This window comes from Juglans regia, chromosome 11, assembly GCF_001411555.2.
Source record: "Juglans regia cultivar Chandler chromosome 11, Walnut 2.0, whole genome shotgun sequence".
NCBI lineage: Eukaryota > Viridiplantae > Streptophyta > Magnoliopsida > Fagales > Juglandaceae > Juglans > Juglans regia.
The window spans coordinates 20,778,925-20,795,649 of NC_049911.1; the positions used below are offsets into that span (position 1 = coordinate 20,778,925).

At 33.5% G+C, this 16,725-nt stretch overlaps 1 protein-coding gene across 5 annotated transcripts; it reads right to left on the bottom strand.

The window, feature by feature from the left end:
- Positions 1-6,635: 6,635 nt before the first annotated feature.
- Positions 6,636-10,247, bottom strand: LOC109018702 (probable protein phosphatase 2C 51). 5 transcript variants are annotated; one of them, XM_035683106.1, is made up of 7 exons: positions 10,155-10,233; positions 9,479-9,593; positions 8,798-9,095; positions 7,956-8,209; positions 7,742-7,868; positions 7,266-7,440; positions 6,636-7,004 (listed from the first exon to the last, which is right to left on the bottom strand). In XM_035683106.1, the coding sequence occupies exons 3-7, from the start codon at positions 9,069-9,071 to the stop codon at positions 6,764-6,766; spliced, it is 1,071 nt and encodes a 356-aa protein (XP_035538999.1). In that variant the 5' UTR covers positions 9,072-9,095; positions 9,479-9,593; positions 10,155-10,233; the 3' UTR covers positions 6,636-6,763. The 5 variants fall into 5 exon arrangements, with proteins under 5 accessions (XP_035538999.1, XP_018856400.1, XP_035539000.1 ...); XM_019000855.2 differs by lacking the exon at positions 9,479-9,593 and having other exon boundaries at positions 10,155-10,247; XM_035683107.1 differs by lacking the exon at positions 9,479-9,593 and having other exon boundaries at positions 7,956-8,167.
- Positions 10,248-16,725: the final 6,478 nt, after the last annotated feature.

A 16,725-nucleotide genomic window follows, 5' to 3' on the forward strand; every position in this document is an offset into this window, starting at 1 on the left:
TCTAAAATAGGTCTTAAGATATCACAATGCGACATCGTTAGACGAGGTATTATCAACTATAACCATCAAAACCCATACCAATCCCTACTCTTTTATTACGGCCTCCAAGGTCTTTCCAATCGTCTCACCATTGTGATAAGAAATTTGACAAAACTTCACAATTTTCATATGTAATGTCCAATCACAATCAATGAAATGCACAATTAAATACATGTAATTAAAATTTTGGACATATGTCTAAGTATCGAAAGTGAGGCAAACAATTTGACCTGCCAATTGATCTCTCAACAAATCCTTCTCCTTTTGGTAATATTTTTTAATATCATTTGCCACAGTGTGACGAGAATACATATTAAACCTAGGTTCCAAACAACTGTAATATTCTTGGAACCCTCTCCCTTCCACAAACTGAAAAGTAACTCGTCCATGATAACCATATAAGCTAACTTTCTTCTACATTCATCGGGATCATACTTAGTACATTCCTTCAATGTATAACCCACACAACCCCATTCTGCCTTTTTTTTTAGTCCAATCTCTAGTCTAGATTGACTCTTCTCTTGTAAGGATTTCAATATTGGACTCTTCTTGCTTTGTTCTTCTAAGTACATCTTTAATTGTGATGTACCATATTTCCTATAGTGATATATCTATAGAGTTTACCATAGTGATTATACTTTGCTTATGGGTTATTGGGGTCACCACCCTCTAGTTTGGTAAAATGAGACTAAACTATGGAAACATGTTACTTTCTTTGTGTTGAGCCGGGCTTGGGGCAAGGAAAGGTTCCATGGAGTTAGGACTAGGGTCCGTAGGGTTAGTGCTAGGTTTATGGTTAGGTATTGGGGTAGGTTCGGTAGGAATAAGACAACTATCACTAAAATCTGAGGGAGTAGAGGAAGACATTCTCCAAAACAAGCAATAAATGCGAAATTAAAACAAAAACATGCCACTAACATCAACAATCAACACATATGAATCAACAATCAAAACATGCCACTAACATCAACAATCTAGTGAATTAATTAGATTAATGGTCTAAAAACAAGTTGCATTTTACTACTTCTTAAAGAAATCTTTCCTCGATTGGAATAGCTTTTGATCTTCATTGTATATAGGGGTGAGTTCGGTCTGGTCCCAAGAGGTTTTGTGGACCAGACCAAACCTATTCGGTCCAGGGTGGGAAACCCTAGACCAGATCGAATAGCCTAAGGACCGGTTTGGTCCTGTCCCATTCGCAACAGGTCCATTTGGTCCAACCATTTTTTTTAATTTATTTTAAATTGATTAATAAAATTTTTTTTATTTAAAATACTAAATTAAAATTAAATGACTTATTAAATGAAAATTACATAATAAATTGTATAATTATTAATATATACTAGTATTATATATTAAAGTTATACATTAAAGAATATAATAATATATTGATCTAAATATATATAGTTATAGACTTAGTACCAATACTATAACTAATAACTATACTAGCAGTATTACTAATATACTAAATGTTAGTGATAAATTGGTAATACACTACTAATACTATATTAAATAATACTCGATGTAGTTATAGTGATTTAATACTAACATATTAAAGTTAACTATACTAATACTATTATAAATTTATACATATACTATAATTTATACTATAACTCTTATAATATGCTAATATATTAATATATACTAGTACTATATTATAGTTATACATTAAAGAATATAATACTTATGTAATATTGTGATATATTAATAATTAATTATATACAATTATTTATATAAATAATAAAATATATTTATATTTTTTTAATTTTCATTCAGTCCGGTCTGGGGTGAAAAACTCTTGGACTGAGGACTGAACCGAATTCATTCGGTCCTATATAATTTGGACCAGACCGGACCGGCCCGGACAGGACCAATTCGGTCCGATCCAAAAATGGCTAGTCCGATCGGTTTCTCCGGTCCGGACCGGCCAAATCTCACCCCTAATTGTGTGTATATATATATATATATATATATATATGCATTATTTTTAGTATTGTTGTAACTTTTTTTACAACCATTTTCAAGAGCCATTATCTTCAACTTGTTTATTTGTATATCATTATAAGTGTCGTGAATGTAATTGCACACAAAAATAAAAAATAATCAACCGACATAATTAGTATCCATAATTAAACAGCACATATATATCATTTATATTATTCTCTTGTCTCTCTTAATCATCAGAGATCCCATGCAGCAAGCTTAATCTTCAAACAAAGTTTGATAACAAAAGTCAAAGTTGTAGGCTTTTAGCATTACCATACCTGCATGTACTAGGATGCATGACAAGAAAAAGACTCAAGTATTGGGACTCTTGGACCTAACCTTCTTCCTTAGTTGTGGCTAATGTTTGGTAATTCATAGATAAGACTTCTACTTTTTCTTCTTTTTTCTTTATCTTTGGCTGCTTTGCAAATTGTTTTGGCAGTTGGTGTGTTAGGTTTTAACTTTTGAATTTGCAAATTCCAATGTCAATCAAGCCCATGGCTTATTTGGGTTTTGTCAAGTATGGTTGGATCTAAAGAGATTCTCATAATTTGATGCTAATTATTTTGCTGCAAAGCATTGGAGGGGTACTCACAAAGACAAACACCCCCCCTCCCAAAAAAAAAAAAAAAAAACTTTAAAATAAATAAATAAAGTATTGCTTCAAACTCAAACTCAAACTCTTCAAGATGATGGAATAAGGGAAAGTTAATAAATTTCTCGGTAAAAGAAAATAATTAAGATCATAAGTATCTTCTTAATATTTGATTTTAACCTTCAAGAATGTGCTCAGGTACTGTAATAAATAAGGGACAGATAACATTTAAAAGTTAAAAAATCAAACATTATTTTTATATTATTTAGATGACTGAATATATATATATATATATATATATATATATATATTTATAGCATGGATTTTCACTTCGTGTCCGTGGACTGAGTAAATGTTGTTCAGAATAATGATTAGGCCAAAATTGTCCTACCCAGTTATCAAATTGGATGATTTAATTTTAGAGAAAGAGACATTATGTGAATTTTATAATATTTAATGTTGTCCTTATAATATTTTCATTAAAATTCCTAAATTAATTTAGTATAGTGTTTCAATCCGAAACCATAAAAGATTGGAATCCTAAACTAATTTAGGGTTCGGATTAAAATCAAAATATACAAAAAAAATCCAAAATCACAACATCAAACACATGCAAAATCAAATCTCGATTCTCCATAGCACACAGTTCACAAATCACATCCTCCATCTCTATTTAATCTCAACCTTCCTCTAATCTTCATAACTCAATAATAATATAAGAAAAACATAAAATACTAAAGGGCTTTCGGATTTGGGGCTTACCTTCGCGACGATGATGCAAACAACTATGACGGCAACTGCAACGCATACAGAAAGCGACAGAGATGAACGACGCCTGACATAGAGAGAGAGAGAGAGAGAGAGAGAGAGAGAGAGAGAGAGATGGAGAGAGAATTGAGAGAGAAAATGATTCGGGGAGGGGGGGGGGGGACTTAACACCCTAAACCAAACGGTATTGTTTTGTCTATAATGACAAAACGACGTCATTTGGTATGGGCTTTTTTTTTCTAGGGTACGAGGCTGGGCCCCCTCCGTCCCCCGCCTCCTCTTGGGGCTGCAGATGTCGGGGGCGGGTGGCCTTGCCAGCATCTGTAGCCTGGATCCCCCGCCCTGCTTGGGCGAGGGTAGGGCCCCGCTGCCCACTCCTAATGTTTGGGAATACAACTGTTTTCAAACTACTTCACTATTATTCACAAACAATTCACTATTATTTATTATTATTTCACTACTATATATTCACAAATGTTCTGAGATACTTTTAGAATCCAAAAGCCTCCAAATTACCTCAGTTAGCTATTCCTTTATGTTAACTATTAAAATATTAATTTTTAATATTAATTTATCATTTCTTAATTTATTTATTCAACGATCTTATTTTTTTAATTTAATGGTCACTTTTATTCTCTTATTTAACAGATTATAATTCTTATGGATTATATTTCTGTTTGAAAAATTAAAAAATGAAATTTTGAAAAAATAAAAAATGAAATAAAAACTACATATATTTTTTTCACATATAACATATCAACAAATTCAAATTGTTAAGATGATAAAAAAATAAACTACGTGAAACAAGTTCAATGTTAAATCTTAGCTAGCTGGTGGTGCATCTTATACGATTTGATAGTTTGAAATAGAGATAAAAGAGAGCAACTGAACCATCGGTTAAGAATGTAAATAATTATGTCCAAAAACCTATTCTCGTTGAAATCATAGACTTTCATCTTGCGAAGGGAAAGAAAACTCTCTTTTTTTGCCTCTTTAAGCCAAAATCCAACAAATTCCCCCCTTTTTATGTTTGAGAGGGTGGAGGAGTCTCCCTTCCTCCCAGTCCTACCACTCCCACCAAGATATCCATATACTTTTTCTCTCCTATTAATTGTCTCCTAGCTCACTTTAGGTCTAGTCTACTACCTTCCAATTAGGGTTGTAATCGGTCCAGTCTTGTTGATCCAAAGGAAAATTTTTGGACCAGACCGAAACTTTCGGTCCATCCATTTTTCACCCTGAGACCGGACTGATGATACTTATAGGCTAGACCGGATCATTACCTATTGGTCCAATCGGTCAATTTCGGTCTAGGCCTGTGCAAAATGGGCCACTTTTTGTTAAAGGCCCAACTTACATTTTCTTGTTTATTTCGGCCCAACATTTAAAAAAAAAACCAAAATAACTAAGGTTTTGAATATTATCCAAACTCTAAATAGAAGAAAAGAAAAGAAATATATATATATATATACACACATAAAAATTACCCATATCCATTCATGAAGGTTAGCAATCATCACAATAAAATTAAAAATAAAAAATAGAGAAAAATAAATGAAAAAAATACAATATCACCCAAACTCCAAATAAAAAGATAAACATAAGATGAAAGGAAAAAACATACAAAACCTATACAACTATTATATAAAATAATGTATAAAAAAATATTTTAAAAACACTATATATACTATTCAGTCGATCCGGTACAGGACAAAAAAGACCATACCCTAGGACCGGATCAAGAACCAAAGCTCCCAAAATATAGGGACTAAAACTAACCATACCTTATCGGTCCGGTCTGGACCGACCAGAACCTTTCAGTCTGGCCGAGTTTTTTGGTCCGAACTGGTATACTTACAGCCCTACCTTCGATGACCAAATAGCCAAATGCGCCCTGCCATACCATTCCCCTGTTTCTGATCTACCGGTACCAAGCGTAAATGCCACCGGGGTAGCCTAGCTCGCAAGTGAGGCCTACATGCCATTGCACTGTTTCTTCCAATGATACGTGATGCACTGGGGAATCCGAGATTCCGACTTCCACAAATGGTTTATATTTGACCTAAGTCCACTTCAATGCACTCGACGCAAGCCCCTATTACGTATCTTCATCCTTTGAACTGAAGAAATGCGTGTTTAGATTAAAAAAAAAAAAAGGCACAAAAGTTGCAAAACCAACCTGAATTCATCTACTTAAGCTGCAACAGTGGCAAACTAATCCTTCACAAGCGAAATCTGACTTCCACCCATAAAGCATAACATAAAACCAAAGTTCAGCAAGTGCATGGATCTTGGATCCACCAGCCCCTCCATTTTGCATCGAGTAGATGAAGCTTCAGGGCCTTTTCAAGTTTTCCTCAACATTCCACCCTTTGCTGGCTTTGCATCCCCATTGCTCTACTACAATTCTCCATAAGTTGGGCTTTAAGTTCATTTTTTCTTAAAAATTTCTATCCTTTATATTTATGTCTATTTGGTTACTGAGAAATTGCCTAGGAGAGGAAGACTCTGAATTCTAAATGTCATAATATGTGGCAGAAATCAATATTAAACTCTCTTCTTGGTCGGATTGATTAATCCATTTTAAGTTTGAGTATCCTTGTGAATGGAGAATTTTTACTTGTATTTGCTGGTATTTTTTTAGGTAATTCAAGTGCGGAATGTCTCATCTAGAGCTCGGAAGAAGAGGAGAAAGCGAAGGAGAGGTGGAGAGAAATGTGAGAGAGGGAGAGAAAATGAGGCAGTTGTACTCCTGCTTGGCGGTGTCATTGTCAGTTAAGATGGTGCCGTGGTTGGTTGTGGCAAAAGTGGGAGAGAGCTGGGTGAGTAGAAAAGAAGAGAATAAATAGGTTCAGCTACGCAAGGAACAAAAAGTGACAGGAGAGAGATGCAACTAAGAGAGAAAAAATAATGACATTATAATGTTTCGCTATGCCATTGTGTCCAATATATATTTCCTGACACAGTGTAGCTCAAAACCATTTTAGCTAAGATGTAGCTAATCCGATGCAGGTGAAAATAGTGTAAATTTCTTTTTTTATGAGTATAGAAGTGTTCTTTGTGGATATTTATGTATGTACATATGCATTTGGAACTACACTCCCCAAAAAAAAACTTCTCATGAAAATTTCCAAAAGGTAAGTTTTCTCAACATTCCAGTGTAGTGTCTTCAAGAATTATGATCAATCACAGATCATGGAAGCAAAGGTAATTGAAGTTCAGAGCTGTCATGTTCCATTTGATAAAATGGAGGAAACGTGCACCTGATGCTACAAAACTAGTATAAAATAATGACTGTACATAGGTATGACTACAATTTTACTAAAGCCAACTATCGAATTCTCATATCTTTCTCCCTTAAAGGTTCATAGAAAATCAAAATAGTGGAACTACAATAACCGACAAGTTATCCATGCTACCTTTCTCGAATGCTGTCTCGACTATGCATTCGGCCAATGAGGATGAAGCCAAGCAAGAACCTGAATCATGTATAAGAGCACATAGTTCTTCCGGTGTCAAGCTTTCAAAAGTTCCATCAGATGATACCACCAAATATCTATTATTGACATTTAGAGGTTGCCAGCCAGTCACCTCAGGCACAGCTGTAACACCATATCTGACCACCCAAACAAAAAAAAAGACAAAAAGAGAGAGAGAAAGAAGCTCTCTCATAAATAATTGGACGATAATGGCTAAACGTAACATGTAAAATATATTCCATAAGTCACAGTGATCTCTAAACAAGGTAAAAGTTGGGACTTCTTCTATTTTGGTCATACAAATTCATGCTGGAATGCAAAATGGATCAACGAACAAAAGATTGACTAGAGAGAGAGCAGGGGAAAATTCAGTTGTCATTTGAGATTTCAAAACTCACCTCTTTAGATACACATCACCAATGGATCGGGACACAGCGAGTATACCATTGACTCGAGGAACACCCAACCCAATAATCGAACCACCAGCTGCTTGAATTCGAGCTCGTTCATCATCTCTATCCGGATGATGATCTTCTGTCAGCTCAATAGCTGAAAGATTGGCTGTCAAATTACCTGTCATTTTCATTTAAACAATCAGACAATCAGCTACTAGGTAAAGCACAGTAAAGTTAGTGGTGAAATTTGTGCATTAATATGTTTAACATACAAACGACTGCTTAATGAAGTCATACTTCATGTAGAAGCATCAAACAACAAGCATTCTTTATTATTTTAGCACATATCTAATGGATACAACTAAACCCAAGTCATCTAAAACTTAATCCGCACTAATTTGGGTCATTTATCTTAGAATGCCCCTAATAAAAGGATTCATATTATTAAAAAAAAATATATCAGGAGCTAGTTCGCTGACCAGACTGAATATTCTCTGTGCATAGGAGGGCCTTTGAGTCACCAACATTGGCAATTAAAATCTTCCCATCAACAAGAAGAGCTATGGTAGCTGTGGAACCTGAGAAAAGCTTCTTTTCAAAAGCGTCCTGAATGTATACAATGCAAAATAGATTAATACATGAAGAAAAATAGTTTAAAGAACACAGAACTAAAAGTAGTTAATTTTTACTTGCCTGAGAAAATTTAAAATCGACTTCATGGATTGTGTTTAATAATGCTTCTCTTAGTATTTCCAACTGCGTAATATCATCCTCAGTTACAGGTAGAACTCCCCTGTACTGTGTCATTAGCTTGTATGAGTTGAACACAGCATGCATGTAAAAGTAATCCAAAAGAAGTTTAGAAGCCATCTCACTAGCTTCATTACCGCCATGACCATCAAATACTGCCACAAGACCAATTGTAAATTCCTCAAGCCCAGTTTTTCCTGCAACCAAGTCAAGCTTCAACTGTATATTGCGTCAATGTAACTATCACAATTTGTTTTTGATAGTTTGAAAATTGGTGCGCCTACAACAGAGTTTCTTGAAGAAATGAAATCTTACTTAGATAAACAAAGGAACAGTAAATGAAAATTTAGTTTATTATACAAATTTTCACTCTCTCTCTATGGTTTTTTTTTTCCCCAAACTTCAGTAGACAATACAATTTCATGTCACACATTTAAGATTTGTAAGTAAAATCCACAATACCAGTCCTAAAATATGGAAACTTGAGAGAGAGAGAGTTCTTCCTCTATTACAGTACTTGCTCCATCAGTAAAATCCATAATACCAGTCCTAAAACACCAGTCCTCAACTGGCATTCCCCTCCGGAGATTCTTTTTTGCCACACTATTTTCCTGGGCTTCTGTCATTGTTTGTAATGAGGACAGCTTCCATAATTTGCTTGTACCCATCTCTAGTGGTTAGTGGTTATTAGGTGTATTCTGTGTACACTTCCTACATACTTGGGCTATGCCTATTACTATCAGTAAAGTCTTACATTTACTTATAGAGAGAGATAGAGAGAGTACCGAGAAGCGGAATTTTCATATGAAGATCACATAATAAACGATCCTCTTGGTATTCTCTACTTCCCTGAAATGTGGCAGCCTGGCAGTTCACAGTCTGATTTCGAGGGTAACCAGAAGAGAGAATCCACCTAGAACATTCGGGAGACTGTAACACGGCAGAAACACCACCTTCATCATACACCATCATACATGACACAGATACTCCATATGAAAGTGCAATAGTGACAACAAAAGCTCCTAAAAAGAGTACTGCAATTTTCAACACCTCCATCATGAGGTGGATGTCATAAATTTACTCCTGAGAAAAAAGAAGTAAAATAGTCACAAAGAAGTGACTCTGGAAAAATCAACTACAGTACGAAATAATTCACAGATACACAATGCGTAGAAAATGCATAGAAATAAAACAAATCGTTCTATAACAAACTAATAGAAAAGTCCTATTAAACAGGTGTCATAAAAGTTCATTTCTGGAAACACGTAATCATGAGAACTTGGCATAATATCTTCTCAGTTTATCATCAACAGATTACATCATGCAAGTAGTGAATCAGACTTCAGATTTCTCAAGATTCATATGATTTGTCAAGTTCGAATTTTTAATATATGAATAAAGTTTTGGCAAGCAGAGCTACTAAACATAGTGTACAGAGAAGTCGTGAACAATTATGAGAAACCTACTCGATAGCTACTTCCCCTCTGATTGCTGTTTCTTCAAGGTATTTGCAACAATAGACAAACTAAAGCATGCAATCCATCTTCTCAGCAGCTCTCACACCACACATACACAAATGAGCTAACCACAACCATTATCAGCATATAATAGGAGCTGTCAATTCAGGCATTTTATTGTAATTATGGAGTTTTTTATGTTTATTTACAAGATTTTGGTTTGGCATGTAAGTAGAGGGTGAAAATGTTATCATGAATAGTTCCTGAACGAAACCCCTTATTAAGCACAATAGCACAATGGACCATTACAAAAAGCAATAACCCACCGTACCTGAGCAAAAAGCCTAGGTTTTTTTCTCAGTTTTTTTTTTTTTTTTAAATCTTTACTCATCAAAAGAGTATAAAGCATAGAATTAAACCATTATTCTCATTTTCATTTCTTTCCATCAGGTTTCTCAGCCTCCAAACAGAGGTTAAAATAATTAATTCAGAAATCCCAGAAAAGATGCGCAATTAATTGCACAGAAATCGGCAGCAGCAAAAGACAAAGCTAAACCCATTACAAATATCCCAACCAAAATTCCTGCAAAGACCGAAAAAGCATTTACGTTGGTAAATTTTCCTTCGCTTTCCTAGCAACCCATTGCATAAGCTAGAAAGAAGGACAAAGGAGAGGGATCGAAACCTTATTGCAGAGTCGGAGACGAACGATTTCATTGAGACGGTGACACAGTGAGTGAAAAGATGTTCTATTCAAAATTGCTCATTAGGCCTTGATACAAAATTCTTCCGTTTTATCATATTTAATTATTATAATTTTCTCAGATTTTAATATATAATAAATAATTTAATTTTTTTAAATTATAAAATAATAATAATATTATTAAAAAATAATATTTTATTCAACTTTTAATCATCATCTCATCTCAACTCTTTATTCTCTATAATTTTTTATTAAGGTAAATTTGTATTATGAGAAGCGTTATAACTACAAAAAAATTACATAAAAATCATCTTACAAATTGACATGATTTTATTTAATTCTTTAAATTTATTTTATAATAAAAATAACTTTATAATTCAATAAATCACATAAAATTACATAAATTTATGAGATTATTTTTAAATAATCTATTTGTGATCAGAGAATTTATACAATACCGTATCAATGCAATGAAAAAAGAAAGTGATTGGCTAAAGTAATGGTCCGGTCTTGATACGTGGATGATAAAGTACCAAGAAATTTTTTTTTTTTTTTTCTTTTTAAAAGGAAACTTTATTGATCTCTTCCTCTATAACAAGGATGAAATACATGGAGATACTCTTCCATGGTTACAATTACATCAGAGATAACTAAAGAGTCTTTTGCCAATACATGGGCTATTAGATTGGAATTCCTCCTAACATGATGAAACCTCCCACTTGGTAAAATTCCTCATGTTATCTTTAGCATATGTCACAAACATCCGGTCCATGCATTTTCTTCATTCTTCAAAACCTTAATAATTTGTAGAGAGTCACCTTCAATAATAACCTTTCTAAGTCTCAGCTCTAAACCAAAGATTGTGGCTTGAAGTGCCCCATATGATTCAACCAATAGAGGATCTAGGAAGAGGCTCTTGTTCATTCTCAGTGTAGCAATGACCTTCCCTTCATAGTCTCAAGCAATAACACATATTCCAATCTTGGAGTAAGCCCTTTCTATTCCGGCATCCCAATTTAGTTTATAAGAATTCAATGGTGGAGGTTCCCATTTATTTGCTGTACTACTTCCTGGACTAGTGGTCATAGACTACTAAACTTGCATCTTAAATAATTGCTAGAGTTTGTTGTGCATCCCTCACCACTCTGTAGGGATGTTTAAACTCTGTGTTGAAGATGAGTTCATTCATTCTCAGCTAAATTTTCCTAGCCACCATTGGAAATTGAATTGATGCTTGCAAATTCCTACATCAATTCAATTTCCAATATGGTTGACGTAGACTCTATCAGCTCCAAAAAATTCTTGTTGGAGAAGTGACTCTTCTGGATCCTCTTTGAGTACTAACCCCATACATCATTTGTTGATTCACATTCCCAAAACAATTGTCTCATCTGCATTGGAGCAAATAGGACACTTTGGATGCTTCACTATCTTCTTTTTAAAAAGATTAGCTTGAGTAGGTAAAGCATCAAGGCAAGCTCTCCAAATGAATACCTTATCCCTTGGGGGTACCTGCAATTTCCATATAAGTTTCCACACTCTGAAAATTATAGTTGCTTTAAGCCAGACCCTTTGTTGCCAATTGAATTTTCTTGTGCATGTGATATGCACTTTTAATAGTGAAATAGCCATTTAAAGTGCCCTTCCAAATTAGTTTATCTGAGCTATTGGAAGAACTAATAGGAACATGTGCTATCACCTCAACTTCTTCCTTTAGAAAAATTTTCTCCACAAGAACAGTTCTCCAAATCTTTGCACCTGGATCAATCAGCTCTTGGACTTTGGCCTTACTATCCAGTATCTTAATAGAACTTTGAGTCTTAGTTGGTGCTAGCTTGAGGATTCATTTGTCTTCCCATATATTAACCTGATCACCATTGCCTATCCTCTAATATGAGCCTGATTCGACTAATGGTCTGGCTCCAAGTATGCTCCTCCATATATAAGAATGCTTATTACCCAATTTAGCTCGCAAGAAAAAAGAGCCTTGATAGTACTTTACTTTTAATACTTGAGAGGCTAGTGATCGAGGGTTTTGAAGCAATCTCCACCCTAGGTTGGCAAGCATAACAAGATTGAAACTCTCCAAGTCTCTAAACCCTATACCTCATTCTGATTAAGCCTTTCCCAGGGTGCTCCATGATACCCAATGAATCTTCTTCTCATTCTCTAGTTGGCCCCATCAAAAATTTTGCATCACATTATTCATGCTTCTGAGCAATCTACTTAGCAACTTAAAAACACTCATGCTATATGTTGGGAGAGCCTGCACCACTACTTTAATGAATATCTCCTTTCCAACTTAGGATAGTGTTTTCACCTTATGACTGCTAAACCTCATTTGCTCTATATACTTCTAAAGGATTGTTCTCAAGCTCTTCCCACCACAGTTGGTAACCCAAGGTATTTCTCATAAGGTATTGTAGATCATACCCCAGCTATGCTTTAGATATATTCTTAAATTTCTTGGGCTGTGTTTTTACTGAATTGGATTGAGGTCTTCTCTAAATTCAATTTTTGTCCTGAGGCTTCTTCATAAATTCTAAGGAGACTAAACATTATGCTCCATTCAATTGAATTTCTTTTGCAAAATAAGAGGCTCTCATCTATAAAAAATAGGTGAGTGTTAAGATGGTTGATTTAAGGATTTAGAATGTTATGATAATCTGTTGTTTTGTCTACTATAAAGAAGACTATAGTAGAAAGAGGTGCACTATTGTAGATTGTAGTTTGGAAAATGTTGGAGATCTCTGTTGCCTTATCTTTGGTAGGAGTATGAGGACTTTGATTTTTAGAATAGTAACATAGTATGTATATCAAAAGGACTAAGTGTCTGTTTGAGATTGTGTTAAGATTCTTAAAAAGAATTTAAATAGTTTTAAAAGCTCTTTAATGAAAAAAATTTGATTGTTTGGTTGTTATATATTAAAATATGTTTCAATCTCAAATAAGAACTTCGGTTTTGATACTTTTCCTCAAACGTATTTTTTCAGATAATGTGGAACGTAATTTGAATTTTAAAAAAACTGTCAATAGACAAAAATACTCATACAACTTTCACATAATTACAACTTTCAAACTTTTAAAGATATGATGATAATATTTGAAAAAAATCAAATAATTTTCATTTCTACCTCAGAAAGCACTTTTATTTATTCCCAAACAAATATAACATGTTTGAAATTGTTTTAAACATATAGTTTTTTTTTTTCTAATCAATTTAAGCATATAGTTACCAAACAGTAAATACATTTTTAATAGTAAAACTTATTAGTTAAACTATAAGGTATAAGCCATAAAGTTATAATCTATATTTTCCACTGTAATCCCAAACACTAAAGGGATACTCAGAGAATTAGATGAGATAAGAAGTCTGTGAATATTAATGAAATGGTTTGTGAATACTAGTAAAATAGTTTCAGTTATGATGTTTTATGAAATTTTGGGAAAGGAGAGAAAAAAAATTGAATAAAAATATTATAAAGTTAAAATACTGTTAGAATATAATTTTTTAATATTACTTTTGTTTTTAGATTTGAAAAAATTGATTTGTTTTTTATATTTTGTTTGAAAATTTAGAAAAATTGTAATAATTAGATAATGATTAGATGAAAAAGTTAAAAATTTGAAATTAAAAAGTGTATGTTTGAGTTGTGTTTGGATGTTGAGATATGATAAGATGAGATAAGATAAGATGAAATCATCTCAACATCCAAAGTAGGGGCGAGCACTTGATGAGTCGGAGTCAGATTTTCTTAAATCCGATTTCAACTTTGACTCCAACTTTGTTGGAGTTCAAATCCGAACTTTGACGTGTGTAGGCTTTGATTTGACTCCGATTGGTCAAAGCGGAGTCGGATTTGGGCTTTTAGTTTTGGGCTTCTTTTTTTAACTTCATATTTAGTCCATTTAAAAAAAAATTGTGGGCTTTCAAATATCAATTTTTCAAAAAAATTAAAAACTAAAATTAAATCATTCACTATTAATTTACTTCTATACTAATATCTAATTTATTTTTATACTAGACTTATACTATAGTGTCTAATTACATGTTATCATACTATAGTATTACATATTATTTTGTGTGTAATTAGATGTTATTATACTATAGTATTACATGTTATTATATTATATTACTGTCAAACTTATTTATAACTTAATTCTACACTAAAATTATTTCTAGTGTCTAATTACATGTTATTTATACATTAGTAAATTGATATTATGTGTTATTAACTTATTATACTAGGCTTATTAGTTATTTATTCTAATGTCTAATTTATTTCTATACAAGACTTATACTATAGTTTCTAATTATATGTTATTATACATTAGTATTACATGTTATTACACTAATGTCTAACTTATTTCTAACTTAATTATATACTAGACTTTCCAGTGTCTAATCAATTACAAGTTATTAAACTTTAGTACATTAGTATATGTGTTATTAACTTATTATACTAGACTTATTTAAATACTAGTGTCTAACTTATTTCTATACTTGATTATGTATAGTAGTAATAGTATGATGTTTACATAGACTTTTTTTTTTTTTTATAGAAAATAACCGATTTTATTGATTCTTATTAATCAAAGAATGTATACAAGAATGAATATCCTCCAATTGGATTCTCTCCTCAGAGAGTTCAAGTGCATTCTTTGCAAAAACATGAGCCACATTATTAATGCTCCTAGGGACATGCCTAACAGACCAATGAGCCAACTTTCCCATCAAATTTTTGACATCTCTAATGATCATCCCCACTAAATTCCATTTCTCCTCTGAGTTTTTGATTCCATTAACCGCTGTCAATGCATCTCCTTCAAGTATCAATTGCTACAAGCCTAACTCATTACAAAGAATATAGGCTTTAAGAGCTGCAATGGATTCACCCAATTGAACATTTGGATATATTTCCCTTGATGATCTCAGTGTAGCCAAGACTTTACCTTCCCAATTTCGCACTATGACTCCCATGCCCACCTTGCACTGTACTTTATCAATTGTTGCATCCCAATTAATATTGTAAGTATTGGGAGGAGGTGCACGCCAATGTTTCTGCTATGGAGATTGTTCCTGCACTAGAAGGGATCTTCTTCAATGATTTCTTGTAGTCCTTGATTACCTGGTGTGAAAGGTGCACTAGTTTGTTAGGAGGCATAAATCTCTCTTAAAAAACATAGCTATTTCTTCTTTTCTAGACCTGATAAGCTATAATTGCAATCTTTTCTAGCTCCTCTTTGTCCAAATATGAGTAGAAGCATATAAGTAGTTCCTTGAAAGGTTTCTCCTCAACAATGCATTTTTGTAGTCTTCTTGAACATATGCCCCAAACATCATGTGCTAATCTACAACTCCACAAAGCATCTGCCATAGTTTCAGACTCTTCCATACAAATGGGACATTTAGGCGAATCCAACACCTTCCTTTTAAACAAATTAATTTTTGTAGGTAGAGCCTCATGGCTTGCTCTCCAAAGAAACACCTTGACAACATTTGGAACCTGCCAGTCCATGATTCTCCCATGGAGATGGTAAGCATTTTTAATTGAGAATTTACAATCTGCAGTACACCTCCAAGTCAACCTATCTGAACTATTACAATGGCTAATGGGAATCCTACTTATTACCTCTGCATCAGAATAAAAAAACAGTTCTTTTATCAGAGGCAAGTTAAAATGCTTGGTATCATTGTCTATTAATTCTTTCACCAATGCATTTTCATCCAAAATCCTTGCTGGTGTTTGAATTTTGAAAGAAGATGGTTTAGGGATCCATTTGTCTTGCCATATCTTCACTAATTCTCCATTTTCTATTTTCCGTATCAATCCTTCTTGCAAGAGCTATTTTGCTGCCAGAAAACTTTTCCGGTATAAGAGATGCATTGCTTCCCATTTTTGCATTCAGAAAATCTGTTTGAAAGAAGTATTTAGCCTTTAAGACCATTGCAGCCAATGATTTTGGATTCTGAATTAGCCTCCAACCCTACTTAGCTAGCAAAGCAATGTCAAAATTTTCAAATTCACCAAAGCCAAGCCCACTTGCACTTTTTGCCTTGCCTAGTTGCTGCCAATTCAACCAATGGATATTTGATCTATCTTCCCCTTGTCCCCACCAGAACTTCTACATAATTATGTAAATATCCTTCAAAATAGCCTTTGGAATCTTGAAAATGCCCATACTATATGTGGGAATGACCTGAATAACATATTTCAGAAGAATTTCCTTGCCTGCTTGTGATAAGAATGTCACCTTCTAGTTGTTTTTCTTGCTTTTGATCTTGTCCAATATTGAGTTGAAGACTTTTGATTTGTGCCTACCCACATATGAAGGCAATCCCAAGTATTTCTCATTAGACTTTGTAGCTCTAATCTTTACTGTGACCAAGATAATATCCTAAACTTCTTGACTAGTGTTGCTTCTAAAGAAGATTGATGTTTTTTCTAGATTCAATCTTTGGCCTAATGCATGTTCATATGTTTCAAGAAGTCTAAAAAGCCTACTCCATTCCAAGGAATTAGCCTTACAGAAAAGAAGATTGTTATATACA